Consider the following 26,578-nt stretch of genomic DNA (forward strand, 5'->3'; position numbering starts at 1 on the left):
TGATTTGAAATGTAATATGGAATGGTGACAGTGGGGTGCTGGCTGGAGAGCGTATAGTCCGTATTATAAATGGAAAAAAAATATATACAAAAAAATTATATAATCTCCATAATCCTAAAAGTTAATGATGGTGACCAGTGAGCACAGATCAGCGGAGGAGACCCAGGGAAATCAATGATGCTATTGCGCTGCCTCAGCCTGCCAGTCATACAGTAACAGGAGTACTAACAGTGTATAGCCAGCTGCCGTCAGAGCTGTGAAGGTACCTTCTCCAGCCTGGCACCTTCCTGCACTGCTTACTCTGCTTATTAAATTGTGTTGGCACTGCCTATGCACATTGTACCCTAGATAGCTTAAACTATAAAATGCTTTACAGGCAATAGTAACGTGCCCTCATAAGGCATGCAATGATGGTGGCAAAACCTGCTGCGGCTGGAGGTGGATATTCATCCCAGAAGCGGAACAGGAAGACTACTGGTAGAGTATTGTAGAGTCCAGCACTCTGCACATATGTCAAACAAAAAATCTTTTTTAGAGAAAGCAAGCATGAAAGCTGCCATCCAGTTTCACAGCGGATCACTGAAGCCATGATGGCTATGCTAGTATTATATCTGCGGCCAATGGGGGTTATTCAGAGTTGGTTGCAGATGCGACCACTAAAATCACATACTGGGGGCTGCCCAGCATGTGTGGCGTCGCCCCGTGATGCAAATGCAATTTAGTTGCGGTTGCATTGAAAAAACCTTGAATAGAGGTTGACACCTTCCAATGCAGCCGCAGGGGCACTGCTGCCATATATTCCGATCACAGGAAACACAGGCAACATCATCAACCAGCCCCAAAAACGGCAATGACTTGCCTGAATTTCCCTAGTTACTTAACGCTGCATCACCACCCCCAGATGCCTGCCTTCTGTCAATGACCATGCAATTGAATCTTTATGGGATGCGATTGCATAGTGAAACTCCGCACCTGTGCATTGCAGCGGCAGTGCATGCACAGTGTTCCAAAAATTGCCCATTTACAATTTTCTGAGCAGTGTAGGCAAGTCTGAATAGCCCCCAATATTCGTCATTAATGCATTTGGTTTTAAGCATTTAAGTGACGTCCTGTGTTCATCTCGGCTCCATTTTACCTAAAAAGCAATTCCTCACCTGCACCAGGATGTTAAGAAATACTAATTATTGGCCTACAAAATGCTATTGTTCCCACTGTTCTCTTAACAATAGTTAAGTGGACAAGCGGTATTGGTCAAACGAAAGATTACATGACAGTGACAGCCCACTGGGTGGGTGTATCACCTTCAGCAGCAGTATGCAACACAAAACACCAGCTCATTCACAGGCAGGCTGCTCTCTGTATCACCAACTTCACCAAGAGGCATACCAGTGGCAACCTGTTAGAAAAGCTAAGGGATGTCATAGCCAAATGGCTTACCCTGCTCGGACTCTCCTCAGGAATTGTCATTTCTGATAACACCTTTTGAAACTGGAAGTTCGGGTGGACTTTGTTCTCAGAGAACCGAGCCCACTTATCTCTATTTATAAGTCAGTAAGAATCTTGTAGAGTCCAGCACACTGCACATTTGCCAAAGAAAAAAATTACTTCTGCGCATGTGCTGGAACTAGTATCTGCAGACACAGGAGATCACTAGTGCATATGGACTGCTCCATCTGTCCATGTACCACACTTTACACAAAATTAATGTTTCTGGGTGGTAACTGGGCAGCGACCATGCATATCATACTGAACTCTTCTGTCTCATACGGGTGTCATGGTCATGTTAGCCGACTTCCTTGCTCGAGCTGGAGCTAGGATATCTTTTTCATCCTGATATTTTGCACTCAGCAAAATGATGACTGCTGCAGCTGTGGGCGTAAGGGAGGTGGGTGGGATAGGCTTCCACATGCAGCTGCACAGATGTATTGTGGTCTATTAATGAAGCAGTGAAAAGGGTGGAGAAGTTGCCCATGGCAACCAATCAACATTAAAGTAACATTTATAATTTGCATACTATACAATTGTATGAAGAAGCTGATTGGTTGCTATGGGCAGCTTCTCCACGGGCTCACTTCTCAACTCTTTTCACAGCTTCATGAATAGACCATTTAGTATCCACAGCCAGATTCTCATTAATATTCGGATTTTGGTAACAATGGACAAATCATTAATTTAAGTCCATTCAAACACATTTTTGCACATTATTGATTTACTATTCATTTCTACATATAATATATAGAGATATGCATGTGTATATTATTCTTGGGCAATATTTGCAGCGTTATTGTTCTGTTGCTTTCAGAAAAAAACAGAGTGTAAACTGTTTAGTTCCTCATATGGAAAAGATTTGCTCTTCAAAGACTCTGCAACATGTTTCCGTGTCCTGCCAAGTAAAATGGATGCCTTCTTGTACTTGGGATTCAAGCTTACAAAAACACTTGATGCACTGACTAAAGGTATAGGCTGCAGCTTTATTTTGAAATACAAATATATCCTTACCTGTACATGCTACAATTCCATTTATTACCTAAGCACGTACAGCTTAGTAGTTGACAGATTTATGAAAACTGATTTAGAGGTGGACGCAGTTGCAGCCGTGGCTGTTTCTTTTATACAGCCGTTACCTCTTCTTTATGCTAATGCTGCAGCTGATGGCCTTCCTTCTCAGATGCACACCGCGGTACATATGAAGATGCACCATCAGTCGTACAATCGAAGATTGCACCAGCCATATGGAGGCGCAGAATGTCCGTCTGAACATGGCTGCCAGGGTGCGACCGTGACATGCCCACAATACGACCACATCTGGCTAGCCACTCCTGTCCCATTTATCACCCAGAAAGGCTCACCGGATTTGCATGGATCTGTGTGCAATTTCTGCATTTCAGTGCGGTAACCATCGGGGCCCATGCTCAGTGCGACTCAGACAGAGGCGCATAACGAAACATCAGCCGCAAGCAGTCCCTGCATCCACCTCTGAACCAGGTCCAGTATGTGCAAGTGTGCAATATGTGTTGTGACTCGCAGCAACTAGTCAGATTGTGACCTATTTCTAGCACAATGTAGAGAATGTGCTATGGGTTACAACAACTGAGCAAACACAACAGTCCTTACACTCAGTTACCCAGGTACAATTATAGGGTTTGACTTTGTGCTTGGTGATAATCATTCTAAACATCTACATATAAAGCCCCACATGTTTCTCAGTGCTGGACAGACAAGCGAACGTATAAGACAAAAGAGGCATAAATGTAAAAGTCATTGCACGTCAAGACAAGATGTATGTATGGTAAAAGATCTTCTTACTGCCAAATCCAAGGGTCATTTCTCTTTACTCATTCTCCTTGATTTGTCTGCTGTCTTCAACACTTAGGATCACTCCTTCAAACCCACAACTCTTTTCGTCACTGTGACTCTGTGTCCTCTCAAGGTTGCCCTCTTACAGTACCTCACTAACAGCTCCTTCTGTCTATCTCCATCTGATTCAACTGCCACCCCTCACCCCCATCCCCCTCCCATAACCATTAATGTATACTAAGGGTCTGTTCTTCTACCTCATCTCTTCTCAAATTACATCTCCCTGACAGAAGATCTCATCAAATCCTTCTCCTTCCACTTCCACCTCTAGCCAGATAACATTCAAATTTACTTCTTATCCCCTAACCTCTTTCCCTCTAGTCTCTCTTGTGTAACTAACGTCTCTCTGCCACATCCTCTTGGATGTCCCAACACGTTCACAAACTCAATATGTCCAAAACCCATTGTTTTCTCCAATCTATGACACCCTACCCTATCTGTTGACTACCATTTCCTCATCTGCCTCTCAAGTCCACTGCCTGAGCATCATCCATTTCTCTTCCATCTTTTTCACATCATCCAGCGTATCTCATGCTGCTTCCTCCTTCACAATATCTCTACAATCAGACCCTTATTCACCATGGATGCCAATAAAGCAATCATCCATGCATTTGTCATTTTCTGTCTGAACTATTGAAACCTCTTCTGCTTTGGCCTTCCTCTCCCAACTACAAACCATCTTTACTATTGCCAGCCCACATTTACCTCTACCACACTTTGCATTTGTGATTTAATTAATTAAGCAAAGAAAACAGTGGAGAAGAGGACCAGTGGAGACATTGCCATAGTAACCAATCATTGGCTACCTATCATTGTATAGAATGTACTTGGTAAATGCTTCCTCAAATCTGATTGGTTGTTATGGGTAACTTATCCACTGGTCCACTTCCCCACTCTTTTCTCTGCTTGATACATCAGCCCCTGTTTCACTAGCTCCCCATCAACATGAAAATGTGTATGTCAAATTACATGTAACCAGTAACATCACAGTCCCGGAAAAGCTGGGCTGCCTCCGGAGGCTCGTCTGGCTGCACTGCCGGCTCCTACACTGTGAAGGGAGCCGAGTGCTGCACATAATGCCAGAGTACAACACCCGACTCCTGTCACTGAGGAGTAGCCAGCACTGTGGTGTCACCCCTCAGAGGGCGACACCCGGATAATGTTCACTCCTTCCGCACCCTCCTAGTGACGCCACAGCTGGAGTATGAGGAAAACAGTATACAAAAGCCTCATGCCACAATTATACCATTAGTCAGTACAGAATTCCCAGGTTCATTCCCATGAAAATCCGTGAGAGTATGGTGCAGTCTTCATTTTGAACTCCAGTCAATATATTTTAAAATATGAAATTCTTCTGTAAAAATACTTCTTCCAGGTCAGGTAAGACGAGGGAGAATGTACAGTATTGTCTGAGTACAGGTTTTAAATGCATTTTCCCCTTTGTGATAAAGCGATTGAACCTCAGTCGGATAAAGAGATACGCTGGTGCACACAAAGCAACGAGGAGAAAAGGAAGTGCGATGACTGGAGTATCTTTAGTAATGGAGCCATTGAATGCGTTGAAGCATCGCTTGCGGAAGAATGTATCACAAAGATTATGGTAAGTTAGGCATTCTTAGTTTTATAAGGGAATAAAATTAAATGTATGATTCTCCTTATCTACTTACGTACACTACAGTAAGTGACATTTTGGCCTCTAGCTCCCCTGGCACTGGTCTATAAGCAGGAACTGCATGTGCCAAAGTAATGCTTGTCTGTATACAGGGCCGCCATCATGGGGGTGCTGGGGGCACAGCTGTCCCGGGCTCAGCCTCTCTGATAGAGAGAGGAGGGCCCGGATGCTCATGCAGCCACCTGCCCGCCCGCAGCCGTCCCCACCATTCCATGGTGGTCCCCGCTGTTCTGCCGCGGTCTCCGACCCTCCAGCAGCTCTGTATTGAAAACTTACCTCCCAAAATGGCCACCGCCACAGAGGAGAAAGTTATTCAAGATACTAGAGGAGCCTTCTAGTATCTTGAATAACTGTCTCAGCTGTGGCGGCGGCCATTTTGGGAGGGACGTTTTCAATACAGCTGCAGGAGGACGGGGGAGAGCAGCAGAACAGCGGGGATGGAGACAGGCAGGCAGCAGCATCAGCATCCCGGGCCCTCCCGACAGCGGCACATGTATATATGTATACATGCATGTGTGTGTATATAATACACACGCGTTAACTGGTGCAATTCTAAAGCTGACTCCTCCACAGTGGGAGGCCCTGCCTATTTTGTCAGTCCGGGCCCCCGCAATTTCTGATGGCAGCCCTGTCTGTATAAGTTAGTATGAATGGAGGAACAGAGAGCATCATGACCTGATACTTTAGACATCACTTAAAGCTCCTCATTAAATGTATATTGCTATAAAATTGTTGCAGTGCAAATATTTAACGTTTGACATACTTTGTATCAACATGTGGGTGCAGTACAGTGAGGACATGCAGATACATGATAAATATGCCTTCTTAACATGCTTTTTATTTTGAGTTACAAGTATCTAGATGTGAGACATGGGGGGAAGTCAGATCTGATCGCTGCAGAAAATTTGTTAGCAGTTGGGCAAAACCATGTGCACTGCAGGGGGGGGGCAGATATAACATTTGCAGAGAGAGTTAGATTTGGGTGGGTTATTTAGTTTCTGTGCAGGGTAAATACTGGCTGCTTTATTTTTACACTGCAATTTAGATTTCAGTTTGAACACGTCCCACCCAAATCTAACTCTCTCTGCACATGTTATATCTGCCCCCCCCCCCCCTTGCAGTGCACATGGTTTTGCCCAACTGCTAACAAATTTGCTGCTGCGATCAACTCTGAATTAGGCCCATAGTTTGTACCTCGATGCACGTTTTGGAGATGATGATGTTTATAGTCCGATCTTTGCTTTGGAACCCTCTATACACTAGATCAGAGGTTCTCAAACTCGGTCCTCGGGGGCCCACACAGTGCATGTTTTGCAGGTCTCACAGAATCGCAAGTGAAATAATTAGCTCCACCTGTGGACCTTTTAAAATGTGTCAGTGAGTAATTAATACACCTGTGCACCTGCTGGGTTATCTGCAAAACATGCACTGTGTGGGCCCCCGAGGACCGAGTTTGAAAACCTCTGCACTAGATTATCTTATGGTTCATGCAACTGAAAATACAGGTGTGGTAATGTACTGTAAGTGAGAATAAATCTGGCTCATGGGGATGATGCTCAAAACTGAAACTCTAAAGCGCTGCACATACAATAGTGTAGCTACTCTAAATCTATATGGAGAAGGCATTGCAAGATGCATCTAGGTCTCCACCAGTAGTCTTTCCTGTCATACTAACATTTGTGCCAGAGTTTTGACTATATAAAGTATATAAAAAAATACAAAAAATATTTTAGAAATATCTTATTTGTATTATTCTAATTATTTTTATAGTCAAATCTATGAGGTAAAAAGTATATGGCAGCACCTACAGTATCTTTTCCACACATCTCTGATCAACTGTCACCAAATTTCCAGGAGTTGATACTGCTGCACCTGTGTATAATGTCCAGATGTACCATTTAGATCATATATTTTGTGTAAATCTGGCTCTGGTGCTAGCCAGTGCCTCCTGATCCATTTAGCTCACAGCACGTCCCTGCCAGTAGCATATGCGCCAGGTTTATGTCAGACATCCATACACCTAGCAACGCTTACACCCTGACCAGGCGAGCTGCACAAGCAGACTTTGTTAACTTTATTATGATATACCAAAAAAAAAAACATTTTTAGGTTTGATCTAGATAAAAAAAAATATATTTTTTTTTCAAATATACCCACAAAATCATGTACTGTAATATAGGCATGATCAATGAAGAAAGTACTTATTATTGGTGTATCCTACAATGGTGGTAGGTGGCAGCAATGTGGAGGGCAGTCCATATGGCAGATAAACCTTACCAGGGATTGGTTTATTAACTGGTAGAAGCAGGTGCAGGATAACACAGGGTTAACAATGTGCAACAGCAGGTAACCAGGGTCAATTATTTCTCCAGTTGCAGCCAGAAGTGTTTAAGGGTATGCTGGGCATTGTGGTGCACCAGCCCTCACTCACTGTACTGTATATACACATGGGCACATACATACAATGGGACGTATTAGGTGGAAAAGTACAGTATGGACGTCATGAAAACTATTGAAGTCAAATCATTTAAAAAAATCCTCTTCAGAATGCACGTCTTGCTAGAACTAATTCTAATTACTCATTGTATTTCAAATTTGGAGACTTGACTGTGGCCTTTTGTATCTGCAGAAAGGTGAAGCTGATGCAGTCGCACTGGATGGAGGATACCTGTATACAGCAGGAGAGTGCGGACTGGTCCCAGCAATGGGGGAGATTTATGATGGTAAGACATGGAGAGTAATTCAGAGTTGATCGCAGCAGCAAATTTGTTAGCAGTTGGGCAAAACCATGTGCACTGCAGGTGTGGCAGATATAACATTTGCAGAGAGAGTTAGATTTGGGTGGGTTGTATTGTTTCTGTGCAGGGTAAATACTGGCTGCTTTATTTTTACACTGCAATTTAGATTTCAGATTGAACACACCACACCCAAATCTAACTCTCTCTGAACATGTTATATCTCCCCCCCCCCCCCCTGCAGTGCAGATGGTTTTGGCCAACAGCTAACAAATTTGCTGCTGCGATTAACTCTGAATTATTTATTTATTAAGTTTCTTATATAGCACAGCAAATTCCATTGCGCTTTACAATTGGACACAATGATACAACAAAACTGGGTAATAAACAAACAGTCAGAGGTAGGAAGGCCCTGCTCGCAAGCTTACAATCTATAGGGCCCATTGTTTCCTTGGGAGCAGCATACTTACCGACTTTTTGGCTACTCTCTCCAGTCGGTTCGGCAGGGGGGCGGGCTGCGATGTGCGTGCAGAGGGGGGCGGGCCGGAGGCGGACCAGGGGCGTGGCAGAAGTAGGGCGGGGGCGTGACTACGGGGATCGTGACATGTAAGCCCCGCCCCCGCTGTGTAATGCCGCTATTATGGCATTATACAGCAGGGGGCGTGGCTATGATGACGCAAATTCAACAAAAATCGCGTCATCGCCTGCCCAGACCGCCCACTTTACTCGCTAAGTGGGCGGCCGGGCTGGGGGGGAGCCCTGTAATCGGGAGACTTGCCTGCTCTTCCGGGGGGCCGGGAGGGTCACACGATTTTCGGGAGCCTCCCGGCCATTCCGGGAGAGTAGGCAAGTCTGGGGAGCAGACATCAGTAAGTTAGTGCAGATTGATTACACATGCATTTTTAATGCTCTGTGAATGATCAAAAAAATCTGGGGGGAAAAATTGAACCACAAAAGGCAAAAACTTTAGCAAGCAGTGTCTTGTGACCTTTCCACAACAAAGTAGATTAGGAGACTAATAACAAGTCCACTCCTTTTTATCTCTTTTTATTTGTCCTCAACCTCATTTTTATTTGTCCTCAAAAAAAGGGGCAGACTAGATGGGCCAAGTGGTTCTTATCTGCCGACAAATTCTATGTTTCTATGTTTCTATGCCTCTCTTTTACAGTGTATAGAAATGCACATTCTCCTAAGTGTTCTATTATCAACACAAAACTAGCATTGAAAAAAAACTTATGATCTATGTGTTCTCTTATCAACACACAACATTCTCATGTAGGAAAGTTCAGTAAGGGTGTGTGTACGCAAACGCAGCAATGCAGACCTGCAGTCATTTGCCAATGTCTCTGGTTGGAGATCTATCTTTTGCATCATCTAGGTACAAATACACGCTGATGATGATTTGTCGCAAAATATCTGCATACAGTATGTGTCCTATACAAAGGAATGTGCATCTTGTGAGTATCTACAGTAACTATGCACTAGTTTCTGTTGTGCAATTTACTCCACTTTTTTTTTTACGACTCTGCATCAGCTCTATATGTGCAACTGAACTCTCCTATAGACACAGAACCTTGGTGGTCATTCCAAGTTGATCGCAGTCAGCAACTTTTTGCTGCTGCTGCGATCAACTAGTCCACGCCTATGGGGGAGTGTATTTTAGCTTGGTAGGGCTGCGATCGCTTGTGCAGCCCTGCTAAGCTAAAAAAATTTCATGCAGAACAAGAGTAGCCCTGGACATACTTACCCTGTGCGACGATCTCAGCGATGCTGGGGCCGGCTTTGACGTCAGACATCCGCCCTCTGTTCTCCTGGACACGCCTGCATTTTCACCACTCCCCGAAAATGGCAGGCAACGGTCTGGTGACGCCAGGATTGCCATCTTTCTGTCAATCTACTTTCGGTCATCTCTGCGACTGCTTTCTTCATCGTCCGCTACGTAACCCTGCGACCCCTGTCACCAGGCAACGAAGCCCCTGCGCAGTCTGGCTGCCGCGCATGCGCATTCCGGACCCAGTTGCTCCGCAGCGACAAACCGCTGATTGTGAACGGGTCGGAATTACCCCCCTTATTCAGCTTTCAGTTGCAATTTAGCAAAATTGCAAATCAGGCAATTATCGGACGCCGGCACATGTGCTGCGACCACATTGCGCATTCGCAAAGGCCAAAATGCATTCACAATGTGAATGCAGGCCCAGCAAGCTGTGATAGCATAGCGATTGCCAGGAAGTGATCGTCAGAGAGAGGTAACATGACGTTTGTGGGGAGTGGTTGGGAAAAAGCAGGCGTGTCATGGCCATTTTTGGGGCGTACATCTGATGTCAGCTGCGATTGAAAACAGCGCTGATGCGACTGCAGCCGCATGTATCCTGAGTAGGCATGGGTCAACCAGTACTGTCTATGGTGCCCGATGGTTCTCGTTTTCTACATATGCATCGCACTTATGCACATGCCTGGCATCAGTGGGCATATTTTTCCTTTCTGGGCGGCTCTTCACAAGCGTTTTTTAGTAGAAGCAGGATTGAGAAAATCACAGTTTCAGTCTCAGTAGTGATCTAAGGTTCATGTTTTGAAATACAGTATGTTGCTCTTTTCTATTATACTTTTTTTTTGTTATATAGATACATTTATCTATATCGTATGTATTTTTTATTATTTTTTTGTTTAATATAACCATATTTTACCAATCCTTTAGGTAAATGTATTCTGCCATATTAACTACTACTCATTTATAGACGGGTGTGGTTTGTTTTATCGACAGTATCTAGGTCGACAATGTTTAGGTCGACCACTATAGGTCGACAGTCACTAGGTCGACATGGATGGAAGGTCGACAAGGTTTCTAGGTCGACATGTGCTAGGTCGACAGGTCTAAAGGTCGACATGAGGATTTATTTTTTTGTGTGTGTCGTTTTCTTCGTAAAGTGACCGGGATCCCAAATTAGTGCACCGCGTCCCCTCGCATGGCTCGCTTCGCTCGCCATGCTTCGGGCATGGTGCCTTCGCTCCGCTACCGCTTCGCTCGGCACACTTTACCGTTCCAATAGTAGTCCACGTGGATCGTTAAGTATGAAAAAAAAAAAAGTGAAAAACTCATGTCGACCTTTTGACCTGTCGACCTAGCACATGTCGACCTAGAAACCCTGTCGACCTTCCATCCATGTCGACCTAGTGACTGTCAACCTATAGTGGTCGACCTAAACATTGTCGACCTAGACACTGTCGATCTTCAGACCGGATCCCTTATAGACGGCCCATATTAAAAAAATAGCGTTGTTCATGCTATATATTTTCTCTTTGTGTTTTAATGGGGAAACCAGCCAACACCCCTATTGTGAACAGCTGCTCTTTATCTATTAATGTTTTATATTTTCTTTAAACTTCTGCTTTACTTAGCACCTGGCCATTGTTTTCTTTATTCTTGCTAATGCTGGGTACACATTTGCCAATATATCGCTCGTACAGCTGACAAACAACATAAATCACCAACATATCCCGTCAACTGTGCAACATGGCAAATAGCAAATATACTGTAGTTTGCAGATATATCTGCCTGTATGTATGGGTGACCCGCCGACTGACCCATATGCTGGCCAAAGGAACCGGCTACAACAAAGGTACTACTGCTTCCTGTAGCCAAGCATGTCAGGCGTGGTATTGGCACTATAATTGTGTATGCACAAGATCATTACCTTACCAATCGTTAGATGGGATGGCGGGACGGTCAGAATGGCTGATCTGCTGGCCATGTGTGTACCTAGCTTAAGTGTCTAGTCCATAGTCAGGATTCTAGTGGCTGTGTGATAACCATGTCAGTGACTCAAATGGACAATTTTTAAGACACCATCACCAAAACCCCTACATTACATAATGATCATCATTTGCTGTATTGTACACTGTATACTGTTTTCATCCATTAGGTTTCAGCATGTGGTTCTAAACGGTTGCATTGAACATGCTATAACAGTGGTGAAGTTTATTTAAAGAGATTTCATTCTGTGGTGTAACTTTATCATTAAGCCTCATAATTTTTCTTTTTCTATTTTTGACAGCTGAAGAGTGCAAAAAAGATAGATCAGAAACACCAGGTAAGATAAGATGTGTTCTATATACTCACCTGTTATGTATGATTATTGCATGGAATCAAATACTGGCATATCATTATCATCCAAGTCTTGTCTAGACAGTCAGTGGATTTTATTGGAAAGTCAACAAACTTATTCTCACCAATAAATACTGTGCAACTTTGAGTACCATATAACAATTACTGATGACAGAATAATAATAATAATAATAATAATAATAATAATAATAATACAGGTTGAGTATCCCTTATCCAAAATGCTTGGGACCAGAGGTATTTTGGATATCGGTTTTTCCGTATTTTGGAATAATTGCATACCATAATGAGATATCATGGTGATGGTACCTAAGTCTAAGCACAGAATGCATTTATGTTACATATACACCTTATACACACAGCCTGAAGGTAATTTTAGCCAATATTATTAATAACTTTGTGCATTAAACAAAGTGTGTGTACATTCACACAATTCATTTATGTTTTATATACACCTTATACACACAGCCTGAAGGTCATTTAATACAATATTTTTAATAACTTTGTGTATTAAACAAAGTTTGTGTACATTGAGCCATCAAAAAACAAAGATTTCACTATCTCACTCTCACTCAAAATAGTCCGTATTTCGGAATATTCCGTATTTCGGAATATTTGGATATGGGATACTCAACCTGTAATAACAATAATATAACTTATGTTTGGATGTACTGCAGCAACCCTTAATCCTGATTTTTAATAGAAAACCAGGTCAGCACAATGTAGTCACAAAATTTCTACCATGCTTTGTTTGTAAATGTTATAAGGCAGGAACTAGATGGCAGCTTTTCTCCTGAGAGATAACCACATACTCAGTGCTGGCACACAAGCAGTGACTGTTAGAAGATGGCTGTATGTATGATATTCAGGCTACAGCATGAATGGGGAAAGAAACCAAGTGTTGTCATTAAAAAAGAAAAGTGATTGCTCTTACTCATAATTTTCTATGTGTAAGGAGCAGGACGGTCCGATGGGCGAGGAAACACATGCCTCCACAACTGGACATACTGTATATTGGATGATTTGTGCCAACATCCACCTGGCTTGCATTATTTGTACTTTATAAGAGTAGGGCCACCTATGCATGGGATGTAGTCAAAAGGTTGACAATAACATTGCAGTCATTCGTAATGCCGACACCACAATGTCAACAGTTATAATGTCAACATTGTTAAAATGTTGACAGGCAAACTGTCAATATTGTCAGAACTCTCAGTATTAACATAGAGGAAAAAAGGAGGTATTGGACTGCACACCCTATTTTAAACATAATGAAAAGTGCCACCATGCTGGGGCTTCTAGTACTATAAAATATAAAGAAAAATGCTGATGCACGCTCTATGCACTAAGAATACTTATAGTCAAAATAATTCTTACAAATAACATGGAGTATAAGTGAAGTTCTTAGCACGTTTGGCCAAATATGTGGGCCCATCTACCACATCAAGGTGAACTCTCAACATTGTCAGAATGTCCACATTAGGGATAAGCTGCGAGCAGGAGGGTTAGTGTTAGGTCTTGGTGTGAGGTGGTGGGGGGGGGGGGGTGTTAGAGTTAGGTACTAGAGGGAGGGGTAGTGGTAGGGAGTAGCGATAGGGGAACTTTACTTACCAGAACTCTGGAGTACTGCATGTCTCACCTGGATGTGACGGTCGCAATACCGCTGGAACATGGAAGATTCTGCTGAAGCCACCAGGAGAAGTCACAGCTGGGCCACTAGGATGAAATATCAACATTCTAACATGTCGACATTTCATCACTGTCTACATTATGAATGTTAACATGGTCAATGTCAACATTATGACCATGTCTACATTCTCATGTTGAAATTTTAATCCAAACCCTATGCATGGTACATATTGCTGATCACTAATACCTCTTTCAGACCGCTATACCTGGGTTGGTGATGTCACCGCCATCGCGTCCCGAGGCAGTGCTTGGTGATCAGATGATCTTCCTATGCAGTGACCGGGTGCCGCGTCACATTGACCCAGCTTACTCGTAACACTGCACCATGAGCTGGGTTGAACCTGTGTTCAACCATACTTGCTACCTGGGTTGAAATACAGAGTAGACCCAGGCAGAGGCATCAGAACATTTTTTGGTTGGGGGGCCAAGATAAAATCTCAGTTTTGGCGCCCCTAGCTCCTGGCCACCTTAGACACCTTAAGTCTCTTGCTTCTGTATGGAACGCTATGGAGCAGCTGGGAGTTGCCCCTTGTACACATTACACCTGGTAGAGCCCCTTATACACATTATGCCAGGTAGAACCTACTACACATATTACGCCTGGTAGAGCCCATTATACACATTACGCCTGGTAGAGCCACTTGTACACATTATGCCTTGTAGAGACCCTATATACATTATGCCTGGTAGAGCCCATTATGCACATCTGCTAGGTAGAGCGCCTCCTCCTTAGTGCTACTCTCCCTACTCCTTCCCCACAGCCAGCAGCTGTGCTGCTGTTACCTCTGCTGTTACGCGCAGCACGTCTCCGCAGAGCGCAGACACTGTAGGCTTACGAGGTGGGGGGTGGAGCACATGGGGAAGCAGTGCCAGATTAAGGCCATGGGGTCCCGGGGCACTTCAGACAGTAGGGCCCCTAATAAAGCAGGCAGATTAAATATACATATATATATATATATATATATATATATATATGTACATTCACATACATACATACAGTGGTGGTCATTCCGAGTTGATCGCTAGCTGCATTTGTTTGCAGCGCAGCGATCAGGCTAAAAAATGGCAGTTCTGCGCATGCGTGTGTGCATTCGTTGTGACCGTCACGTACGGGCACAATGAACGATGTAGTTTTGCACAGGGTCTAGCGATGCTTTTCAGTCGCACTGCTGGCCGCAGAGTGATTGACATGAAATGGGCATTTCTGGGTGGCAACTGATCGTTTTCAGGGAGTGTGTGGAAAAATGCAGGCGTGCCAGGAAAAACGCAGGTGTGGCTGGGCGGGTTTGTGACATAAAATCCGGAACTGAATAGTCTGAAGTGATCACAAGCGCGGAGTAGGTTTTGAGCTACGCTGAAACGACACAATTTTTTTTTGTAGCCGCTCTGCGATACAACCATTCGCACTTCTGCTAAGCTAAAATACACTACCAGAGGGCGGCGGCATAGCGTTTGCACGGCTGCTAAAACTGCTAGCGAATCAGAATGACCCCCAGTATGCCTTCAGGGTCCCGGCAGCCGTAATATCGACACCGGAGTCCCGCCAGCCGCAAGAATACCGACACTGGATTCCCAAAGAGATCAGGATCCAGACGAAGGTACAGTATCCCGACAGCCAGGATTCCGAAGGTAAATATGAACTTCTGGGTTAGGCTTAGCGTGCGGGAGCGGGTATTAAGTTTAGGCACATTCCAGAGGGGTTAGGGTTAGGCTGCAGGGTAGGGAAGGTTAGGGCTAGCCTGCAGAGAAGGGTTAGGCACTATGGGGGGAGGGTTGGGTTTAGGCTGCGGGAAGGGGGGGGGGGGGGTTAGGTTTAGGCACCATCGGGGAGAGGTTAGGGTTAGCCACCAATAGGGGAGGTTAGGGTTAGGCTGCAGACAGCAAGGGTTGGGGGGTATGGGAGGGTGTTTAGGGTGCCTTGTGCACCCGTCTGCATTACCGCGATCGGGATGCCGGCATCGGTATACTGATCGCCGGCATCCCGACCGCCGGCTTTTCATACTGAACCCATATTATATGTATTTATCTCTCTCTCTCTCTCTCTCTATATATATATATATATATATATATATATATATATATATATACACTCACACATTTATATATATATATATTTACACATATATAGCTTCATATGTATGTATATATATATATATATATATATATGTAAATAATACTGTCAGCCTTACTTTTACTTTTTATTGTTCTGGCTCTCCAAGCAGCACACGCACCCAAACGCCGCTGGATCCTGGCTCCAGAATCCACATGCTGCCTTCCCTGCAGTCTGCGCGCTCAGCCAATAGCTGAGCGGCAGGCTGCTTCATTGATACATTATTGGACAGCTGAGCCGTCGCTCAGCTGTCCCGTCTGTGGCTGTGCTCTCTGCTGCCTGCGGCTAGCTAGCCGCTTTTGCAGTGGGGACGTGAGCGCTAACCCCCCCCCCCCCCACCCGCTCCTTAATCTGGCACTTTGGGGAAGGCAGCTTCAGCGCTGCCCGCCGTGTAAAGTAATAGTACAGCAGCGCGGATAGCGCTGAAGCTGGCCACTGTGTTGGCGCCTCTCTGGTGTTTTGGGGGGAGCGAGCTGCCCCCTTGCCCCCCCCCCCCCCATTCCGATGCCCCTGGACCCAGGTTATTTTCAACTTGCCCCTCTCAGACTGCGCCACAACCTGAGTTGCTGCGCATTCACGTACAATAACCCAGGGTCATTGCTTTCAGTCCGGAAAGGGTATTAGTAATACAGCATTACATTTATAGAACTCCCATAGTCTACAGGAACCCTGTTGGACCAATATTGTGATTTTGACTGATTCAACCACCTCCAGTACTACCTGACTCAGTCTGCCACATCAGTCATAAAAGTATTCTTGACACTACATAGACTTCAGGACCAGTAGCGGATCTTGCCACGGGCAAGCAGGACTTTTGCCCGGAGCGCCGCCTTCCGGAGGGCGTTGGCGCCATCCGGAGGGCACCGCACCATGGCAAGATCCGCCACTGCTGTGCCCTCCGCTGCCCGCTGTGTCACCCGGCTCTGCGGCTGTGGTCCCCTGTGAAGGGAACTAGACGCGTAGCGTCTAGTTTCCCTTCGCGGAGAGGACCTTTGCTTAGCGATGCGCGATGACGTCATCGCGCACCGCACAGCAAAGGTCCTCTCCGCGAAGGGAACTAGACGCTACGCATCTAGTTTCCCTTCGTGGAGAGGACCTTTTGCTGTACGGTGCGCGATGATGTCATTGCGTACCGCTTAGCGTTTAAGCGGCGCTTTTGCTTGCTTAATACAGGGGCGTGGCCAGTTACGCCCCCTGTATTTAGCCACGCCCCCATTCCCTGCCCGGGGCGCCGAGGGCCCTCGAACCGGCCCTGTTCAGGACCTCTGTAGGACTAATTCAGTACTACATTGTTAGTGGTCATGTGTGTTACCACAGGTGTGTCAGATGAGTATATATAAGTGTTCCTTCTCTTGACCTCAATATGTTGGGCTGCAGTGTCTGTTATTTTCTTCTTTATTTCTTCACCTTATAATGAGTTTGGCACTAACTAAGCCTTGGAGAGAGATAAAGTGGGCATATATAAAGTACCAGCTAATCAGTTCCTAACTGACATTTTTCAAACACATAGGTAGATTGACTTAAGGTCCATATACACGGAGCGATATAGCTGAGCGATTTTGACTATATAGTCAAAATCGCTCAGAAAGATTGGGGGTCATTCCGAGTTGTTCGCTCTGTAAAAATCTTCGCATCGCAGCGATTTTCCGCTTAATGCGCATGCGCAATGTCCGCACTGCGACTGCGCCAAGTAAATTTGCTATGCAGTTAGGATTTTTACTCACGGCTTTTTCATCGTTCTGGCGATCGTAATGTGATTGACAGGAAATGGGTGTTACTGGGCGGAAACAGGCCGTTTTATGGGCGTGTGGGAAAAAACGCTACCGTTTCCGGAAAAAACGCAGGAGTGGCCGGAGAAACGGGGGAGTGTCTGGGCGAACGCTGGGTGTGTTTGTGACGTCAAACCAGGAACGACAAGCAGTGAAATGATCGCAGATGCCGAGTAAGTCTGGAGCTACTCAGAAACTGCTACGAGGTGTGTAATCGCAATATTGCGAATACTTCGTTCGCAATTTTAAGATGCTAAGATTCACTCCCAGTAGGCGGCGGCTTAGCATGAGCAAATCTGCTAAAATCCGCTTGCGAGCGAACAACTCGGAATGACCCCCATAGTGCATATCGGGGGTCATTCCGAGTTGTTCGCTCGCAAGCGGATTTTAGCAGATTTGCTCATGCTAAGCCGCCGCCTACTGGGAGTGAATCTTAGCATCTTAAAATTGCGAACGAAGTATTCGCAATATTGCGATTACACACCTCGTAGCAGTTTCTGAGTAGCTTCAGACTTACTCGGCATCTGCGATCATTTCACTGCTTGTCGTTCCTGGTTTGACGTCACAAACACACCCAGCGTTCGCCCAGACACTCCCCCGTTTCTCCGGCCACTCCTGCGTTTTTTCCGGAAACGGTAGCGTTTTTTCCCACACGCCCATAAAACGGCCTGTTTCCGCCCAGTAACACCCATTTCCTGTCAATCACATTACGATCGCCAGAACGATGAAAAAGCCGTGAGTAAAAATCCTAACTGCATAGCAAATTTACTTGGCGCAGTCGCAGTGCGGACATTGCGCATGCGCATTAAGCGGAAAATCGCTGCGATGCGAAGATTTTTACCGAGCGAACAACTCGGAATGACCCCCATCGCTCTGTGTGTACACAGCCAGCGATAGCGATGCGCGTCCCCGCCAGGTCGCTATCGCTGCTAAAAATAGACTGTGCAGGCAAGACAATTTCAACTAGGTCGCTGGAAAAGTGAAAACATCCCCGTTTAAATGAGTTAGCCAAAATCACTCATAGCCAAAATCGCTGGTAAAGTTAGTCAAAATCTCCTACTGCTCAGTCAAAATCTCTCATAGTTAAAATCTCTCCGTGTGTATGCACCTTAAGCCATGGAGTGAGATAAAGGGGACATCAATAAAATACCAGTCATCAGCTCCTAACGGCCATATTACAGACTATCGGGCAGATCAACTAAGCCTTGGAAAGAGATAAAGTGGACAGAGATAAAGTAACAGCCAATCATCTCCTAGATGTCATTTTTCAATCCCGGCGCTAACATGGCAGTTAGGAGCTGATTGGCTGGTGCTGTATCTCTGTCCAGTTTATCACTTTCCAAGGTTTAGTACATCTGACCGTGTCACAGTCTGTATCATGACAGTTAGGAGCTGGTTAGCCGGTACTTTATTGCTGTCTTGTTTAACTCTCTCCAAGACATAGGTGGTCATTCCGAGTTGTTCTCTAGCTGCTTTCGGTTGCTGCGCAGCAATCAGGCCAAAAAACGGCAATTCTGCGCATGCGTATGGTGCGCACTGCGCACTGCGTACGCGCGATGTACTTTCACAACAGCCGATGCAGTTTTACACAAGGTCTAGCGACGATTCTCAATCGTACTGCTGGCCGCAGAGTGCTTGACAGGAAGTGGGTGTTTATGGCAGGTAACTGCCAGTTTTCAGGGAGTGTGTGTAAAAACGCAGTCGTGTCACATACAAACGCAGGCGTGCCTGGGAAAACGCAGGCGTGGCTGGCCGAACGCAGGGCGTGTTTGTGACGTCAAAACAGGAACTAAATAGTCTGAAATGATCGCAAGGTAAGAGTAGGTCTGGAGCTACTCTGAAACTATACAATCTTTTTTTGTAGTCGCGCTGCGATCCTTTCGTTCGCACTTCTGCTAAGCTAAGATACACTCCCAGAGGGCGTCAGCTTAGCGTTTGCACAGCTGCTAAAAGCAGCTAGTGAGCGATCAACTCGGAATGAGGGCGATAGTACATTGGGCCTTAGTTAGGTTTGTTAGGAAACCAAAAAAGTTAGCAATTGGGCAAAACCATGGCCCTCATTCCGAGTTGATCGGTCGCAAGGCGAATTTAGCAGAGTTACACACGCTAAGCCTACGCCTACTGGGAGTGAATCTTAGCTTCTTAAAATTGCGACCGATGTATTCGCAATATTGCGATTACTAACTACTTAGCAGTTTCAGAGTAGCTCCAGACTTACTCTGCCTGTGCGATCATTTCAGTGCTTGTCGTTCCTGGTTGACGTCACAAACACACCCAGCGTTCGCCCAGGCACTCCCACCGTTTCTCCGGCCACTCCTGCGTTTTTTCCGGAAACGGTAGCGTTTTCAGCCACACGCCCCTGAAACGCCGTGTTTCCGCCCAGTAACACCCATTTCCTGTCAATCACATTACGATCGCCGGAGCGAAGAAAAAGCCGTGAGTAAAAATACTTTCTTCATAGTAAAGTTACTTGGCGCAGTCGCAGTGCGAACATTGCGCATGCGTACTAAGCGGATTTTCACTGCGATGCGATGAAAAATACCGAGCGAACAACTCGGAATGAGGGCCCATGTGCACTGCAGGGGGCAGATGTCACATGTGCAGAGAGAGTTAGATTTGGGTGGGGTGTGTTCAAACTGAAATCTAAATTGCAATGTAGAAATTAAGCAACCAGTATTTACCCTGCACAGAAACAATATAAAACACCAAAATCTAATCTCTCTGCTCATGTTACATCTGCCCTACCTGCAGTGCAACATGGTTTTGCCCACTTGCTAACTTTTTTGGTTTGCTAACAAACCTGAATAACCCCCATAGACCCTTAATGTGATCCTTACATCTCTTTACCCTCTTTCTATCCATGTCCCAAAATCCTCCCAACAAAAGTGAAAATAAAAATAAATAATTGAAAACAGTTATTAATTAGAGTTATTCATTTATTATTAATGCCTAAAGCAGAGATGGGGAACCTTCGGTCCTCCAGCTGCTGTTGAACTACACATCCCAGCATGCCTTGCAACAGTTTTACCATGGGCAAATAGCAAAACCGTAGCAAGGCATGCTGGTATGTGTAGTTCAACAACAGCTGGAGGGCCGAAGGTTCCCCATCCCTGGCCTAAAGGATAAGGAACCCCAAATTTTAGTCTTGTCCCCGGCAGCATACGTCTTTATTACACCACTAGCCATATTCAGTTCTTGCTCTTTCCACAGCTTTAGTGTGTAGGAAAAATTCTGTTGTCTTACCTGTGTGTGCAAATACTGGTGGAAACTATGGTGTTGATAGGTGTCAATGATGTGTGATGGAGGTCAATCTGCATGATGAATAGCTTAACCAGGGATTGGTATATTAACCGTGTACAAACAAGGTGTGAGTTCACACAGGGTTAATGCAGCAGGTACTGTATACAATGCAGGAACATGTAGTAACACAGATCCAGCCAATAGTGGGTTAACGCTGGTGGCTTGCTGCAATATACTCAGTGGGGGCAGTGGAATGTATATAGCATCCAGAGGTTGTGACACATTTGTATATAGGCTCTGTTGTACTTATGGCATAGTCTCCATCAGGAGACACTCATGGTCACGTGGTATCACTTTGGAGGACAGAGAGGAAGAACGCAGTATATGGCCGCGGATGCACAGTAGCGCTTTGGGTCAGAGGTTTTGACTCCATTACTATAGAGATCCTGCAGTGAAGAAGACAGCACTCTCTTCAACAGCAAACTCTGATGGTCATGGGCAAGAGAGTAACTACCATAGTCCATGTGAATATGTGGGTTTTTTACTACTGGGTAGTGCCGGCTTTGGACCCACACGTCTACTTACACCTCTGGTCATGGGTCTAGTTAGTTATAAACACATTCTCTATAACAAAACAATGACATGATAGAAGATTATAACTGTCAGTTTACCGTATGGCCCCACAGAATATGTCTTCAGTGTTTTAAATATACAGTGATGTGATATTTAACTTGACAAATTATTTTTATGTCTAGAAGCTCATGATATTGCTGAAATACATACTAAAAAAGAGAATGTAGAACATTTATTCTGCCTCTTGTCATTTTAACAAAGGCTCATATTATGCTGTTGCTGTGGTGAAGGAAAGCTACAAAAACATATCATGGAACAACCTTAAAGACAAGAAGACATGTCATACGGCCATTGGGCGCACCGCTGGATGGATTATTCCTGTTGGTTTAATTAATAAAAAAACTGGCAATTGTGATATGGGTGAGTCTTCTGTAAAAAACATTACTTGTCTGCTCAATTACTCCTCCCTGTATCACCAAAAATGTCTTGTTCTTTAGAGTATACAGTAGCTATACAAAATATGTGTATTGTGCTCAGACGCACCCAGCAGGGAGGGGTTGGTTGGGGTTGGGGTGCAGTGAGAAAGAACCAAGGCCATTTCAGAATGCCCAGGCCAGTCTAGGAACATCACTGCAACATCAAAATATTGAGGTAGCATAGAATCTTCATGGACGTGTGATATGCGCAACAGGGTACAGTCCTGCCCCCTCGTGCAAAAAAGAAGAAAAAAAGATGCTTGACGTAAGCTGTGTGGCACAGGAGCTGGCTCACCGAGAAAGGGCTGTTTGGTGCGACTTAAGCAATAGTGTATTAGGACACATTAATAGTTGCAAATGTAAAATGCAACAAAGTATGGATAAGGATGTTTCATGGTCACATGTAGTACCAGTTTACACTAAACAAAGTGAAGTATGCCCAAATCAACATCGGCCTCAAAGAGTAGATGTGTTTGTAGAAGGTTATATAGGTGATACAGTATGAGTATATGATAGAAAATACAGTATACCAACAATAGATATATATTTTTTGGACAGACATGAATCCCTAATGAAATATATTTGTATTTAGTCATCTTTATCTACTTTGGCAGCAACATTCTTCAAAGAGAGCTGTGCCCCGGGATCTGACGTTAATTCTAACCTCTGCAAACTGTGTGTCGGTGACCCAAAGGATAAACTGGGCAACACGAAATGCTCTGCAAATAGTAAAGAGTTATATTATGGTTACGCAGGAGCTTTAAGGTAATGGAATATGGACTCGGAGGTTTTGACATTGCTGGTTGAATGTCATGGAGTTGAGCTGTCCTCTACAAATACTACCTGTTCTCTATGGTCAGAGAACCTGCCCTTTGCAGTGACCATAATAGTGCCTAAGCATTTAGTACTGTACATTATATTTTGAGGGCTCAGAAAATTGTACATTGCATAGGTTTCAGTAGGATGTTACTACAGCTTATTCTTTATGGATGGATGGATGGATGGATGGATGGATGGATGGATGGATGGATTGATCTATTAATTGATTGATTAAATATGCTTTTGATCATTCTAATTTCAATCCTTCTTATTAAAAAAAAGTTTGCAGAAGTGTTTTACCAGGCCAAGACTTTTTTCCAAAAAGTTCAAATGATACAAATTAGTACAAAACATTAGAGGGGGGGATTTATTGGAAAGAGATAAAGGGCCTAGTTCAGATCTGATCGCAGCAGCAAATTTGTTAGCTAATGGGCAAAACCATGTGCACTGCAGGGGGGGCAGACATAACTTGTAGAGAGAGTAAGATTTGGGTGGGGTGTGTTCAAACTGAAATCTAAATTACAGTGTAAAAATAAAGCAGCCAGTATTTACACTGCACAGAAACAAAATAACCCGCCCAAATCTAACTCTCTCTGCACATATTATATCTGCCCCACCTGCACTGCACATGGTTGTGCCCATTAGCTAACAAATTTGCTGCTGCAATCAGATCTGAATTGGCCCAAAGTATCAGCCAATCAGCTTCTAACTGTTCTTTTACAGGCTGCATTTGAAACTTGACAATTAGGAGCTGATTGGATAACACTTTATCGACGTCCACTTTATCTTTCTCTAAGCCTAGATAAATCCACCCCAAACCTCCTCATAAAAGAGATGGCATAAAATATACATTATGGTAAGAACTTACCGTTGATAACGGTATTTCTCCTAAGTCCACAGGATCCACATGATAATAGTGGGATACGATGAAGCGACAGCGGATTTGCACCAATCGGTCAAAGCTTTTCCGGTCTCCCAGCATGCAACGGGCCCATCTGTATATCCCCGCCTCCTTGCTCAGGCAAATCAGTTGTATTCCAAAGCTCAAGGCAGAAGCATCATAGATAGCCCTAATCAGGAGATAAGAACACACATGCACACCCTTCCGTATAAGAAGGAAGAGGTTAGTGAGTAAAAGGATCCTCAAATCAGGTGCGTCAGGGTGGGATCCCTGTAGATCCTGTGGACTTAGGAGAAATACCGTTATCAACGGTAAGTCCTTACCATAATGTATATTTCTCCGGCAGGGTCCACAGGTTATCCACAGGATAACTATTGGATTTTCCAAAGCAATTTAGTGGTAGGGACGCTCCTGATTGGACAGGAGAATCCTTCACCCAAATTCAGCGTCATGAGTGGCAAAGCTATCCAAGGCACAATGTCTAATGAATGTGTTAATGGAATACCACGTGGCTGCCTTATATATATGTTCTGCAGAAGCACCATGTTGTGCTGCCCATGATGGCCCTACCTTACAAGTAAAGTGAGCAGAGACATTAACCAGAAAAGGCAGATCAGCCTGAGAATATGCTTATGAAATCGTCATTCGAAGCCATCTTGCCAGTGTCTGCTTATCAGCAGGCCATCCTCTCTTGTGAAATCCATAGAGAATAAAGAGAGAATCTGCATTTCTGATTGCACTGGTACGATCGACTTAGATCCTTAATGCACGGACCACGTCCAGCGATGCATCTCCCGCAGAAAGGCCTGGTACCTGAAGAGCCGGGACTACAATTTCCTCATTAAGGTGGAATGTAGACACCACCTTCAGAAGATACCCAGATCTAGTTCTGAGAACTGCTTTATCTGGATAAAAAAATCAGAAATGGGGAATGACATGACAATGCCCCTAAATCTGATACTCTTCTAGCTGATGCCATAGCAGGTAGAAAGAGAACTTTAGCTGTCAACCATTTAAGATTCACTTTATTAAGTGGTTCAAACGGGGCAACTTGAAGGGCTTTCAGGACTAGACGCACTGTAGAAGGAACAAAAGGAGATTGAATGCACAGCATGCTGACACTTGCACTCTCAAGGAAGCCACCTTCAAACCTTTATCCATTACTGTGTGAAGGAATGCTAAGACCCTGGAAACTCTGAAAGACTTAGGATCCATTTTCCGTTCACTGCACCAATGAATATAGGTTTGCCATATTTGGTGATAAATGCGAGCTGAGGAAGGTTTCCTTGGTCTTAGCGTAGTTTGAATTACCTGTTGTGAGAATCCTCTTGACTTCAGGATAGAGGTTACAAGAGCCATGCCATCAAAGTCAGTCGATCCAGATGTCTGCGATAACAAGGACCCTGCATCAGTAGATCTGGATGTTGAGGGAGCAGAAGTGGAACATCCATCGACATCCTCTGCACATTTGTGTACCAATGTCTTCTGGGGCCAAGCCAGAGCTATTAGTATCATGGCACCTTTTTCCTTGCTTTATATTTCTCCCCACCCTTGGTAATAGTGTGATTGGAGAAAACACATAAGCCAGATAAAAATCCCATCTCACCAACAGGGCATCCACAAAGATCGCTCTGGTATCCTTTGTCCTTGACCCATATGTGAGCACTTTGTTCTTCAGACGGGACACCATGAGATCTATCTCTGGCAACCCCCACTTGTCTACTAGAGTCTGGAAGACCTCCGACTGTAGAGCCCATTCTCTTGCATGAATGGCGTGTCGACTGAGAAAGTTTGCTTCCCAGTTTAGGACTCCCGGAACGAAAAACTGCGGACAAGGCTGGATGATGAAGTTCTGCCCACTTTAGTATGTGACTTACCTCCTTCATCACTTTTCAGCTGAAAGTTCCTCCCTGATGGTTGAGGTACGCTAATGCCGTCGCATTGTCCGAACGGATCTGGACTTGTTTTCCCCGAAGAATGTCTTTTGTCTGAATCAGTGCCATGTATATGGTCCGAAGTTCCAATATATTTATTAGCAGGCAACTTTCTTCCTTGGTCCATTGTCCCTGAAAACACAACCTACCTTACACTGCTCCCCAGCCCTGGAGACTGGCATCTGTTGTCAGAATTTCCCAATCTGATATCCCCTTGACCAGATGGGGTGTCTGTAGCCACCAGGCTAATGACCGTCTTACTTCTATCGTAGTCTGTGTTTTATTGTCTGATGTAACCCATTCCATTTGGCAAGAATCAGACGCTGCAGAGGCCTCGAATGGAATTGTGCAAATTCCACCATGTCGAAAGTTGACACCATCAAACCCATCACGCGCATTGCTGCGTGAATGGATACCTTTTGACTGTGTAACAAGTTCTGAATCCTTGACTGAACCTTGGATATCTTGTACAGAGGTAAAATTACTCTCTGAAGACTTTAATCCAGTACAGCCCCAAGTGAGTCATCCGTTGTGACGGAACCAGAGATGATTTTGCCCAATTTATGAGCCACCCATGGTTCTGCAGACACGTTATTGTCTGTTGCAGATGACATAAGAGCAATTCCTGCATCTGTGGCAGAATTAAAAGATCATCGAGGTATGGAAATATTCTTATCCCCTGCTGGCGGAGATAAGCTGCCATTATCACCATAATCTTGGTAAATACTCTGGGAGATGTGGCTAACCCAAAAGGTAAGGCCTGGAACTGCAAATGCTGTTGGAGGATAGTGAACCTGAGATAGCACTGATGGGACAGTGCTATAAGAACATGTAGGTAAGCATCCTATATATCCAGGGATACCATACAATCCCCTGGCTCCATGGCCAAAATGATGGAACGTAACGTCTCCATGTAAAACCAAGGTACCCAAATGTATTTATTCAGTACTTTGAGATTGAGAATGGGCCGAAATGACCCATTTGGCTTCTGAACTAAAAACAGGTTGGAGTAAAAACCCTGTCCTCGTGCAGGAGGAACTGGAATGACTACTCCTGACTGAAGCAATTTCTGAACTGCCTCTAACAAAGCCCTGGCCTTCGTCTCTACCCGAGATGGGCTGGTACAAAAAAACCTTCAAGGAGGGTGCTTCTTGAAGGCAAAAGCATAACCTAGAGATACCGC

General features: G+C 44.6%; 1 protein-coding gene across 1 annotated transcript in view; it reads left to right on the forward strand.

Moving 5' to 3' along the window:
• The window catches only part of LOC134909105 (serotransferrin-B-like), a 102,980-nt gene that overhangs the window by 43,386 nt on the left and 33,016 nt on the right, over nucleotides 1-26,578 (forward strand). Inside the window, exons 8-13 of the mRNA XM_063915543.1 lie at nucleotides 2,303-2,456; nucleotides 4,809-4,957; nucleotides 7,659-7,752; nucleotides 11,817-11,852; nucleotides 21,527-21,685; nucleotides 22,356-22,506. Of these exons, the coding sequence (XP_063771613.1) occupies nucleotides 2,303-2,456; nucleotides 4,809-4,957; nucleotides 7,659-7,752; nucleotides 11,817-11,852; nucleotides 21,527-21,685; nucleotides 22,356-22,506 (743 nt within the window). The remainder of the gene's footprint in view (nucleotides 1-2,302; nucleotides 2,457-4,808; nucleotides 4,958-7,658; nucleotides 7,753-11,816; nucleotides 11,853-21,526; nucleotides 21,686-22,355; nucleotides 22,507-26,578) is intronic.

The sequence above is a fragment of the Pseudophryne corroboree genome, chromosome 4, assembly GCF_028390025.1.
Source record: "Pseudophryne corroboree isolate aPseCor3 chromosome 4, aPseCor3.hap2, whole genome shotgun sequence".
In the NCBI taxonomy this organism is placed as follows: Eukaryota; Metazoa; Chordata; class Amphibia; order Anura; family Myobatrachidae; genus Pseudophryne; species Pseudophryne corroboree.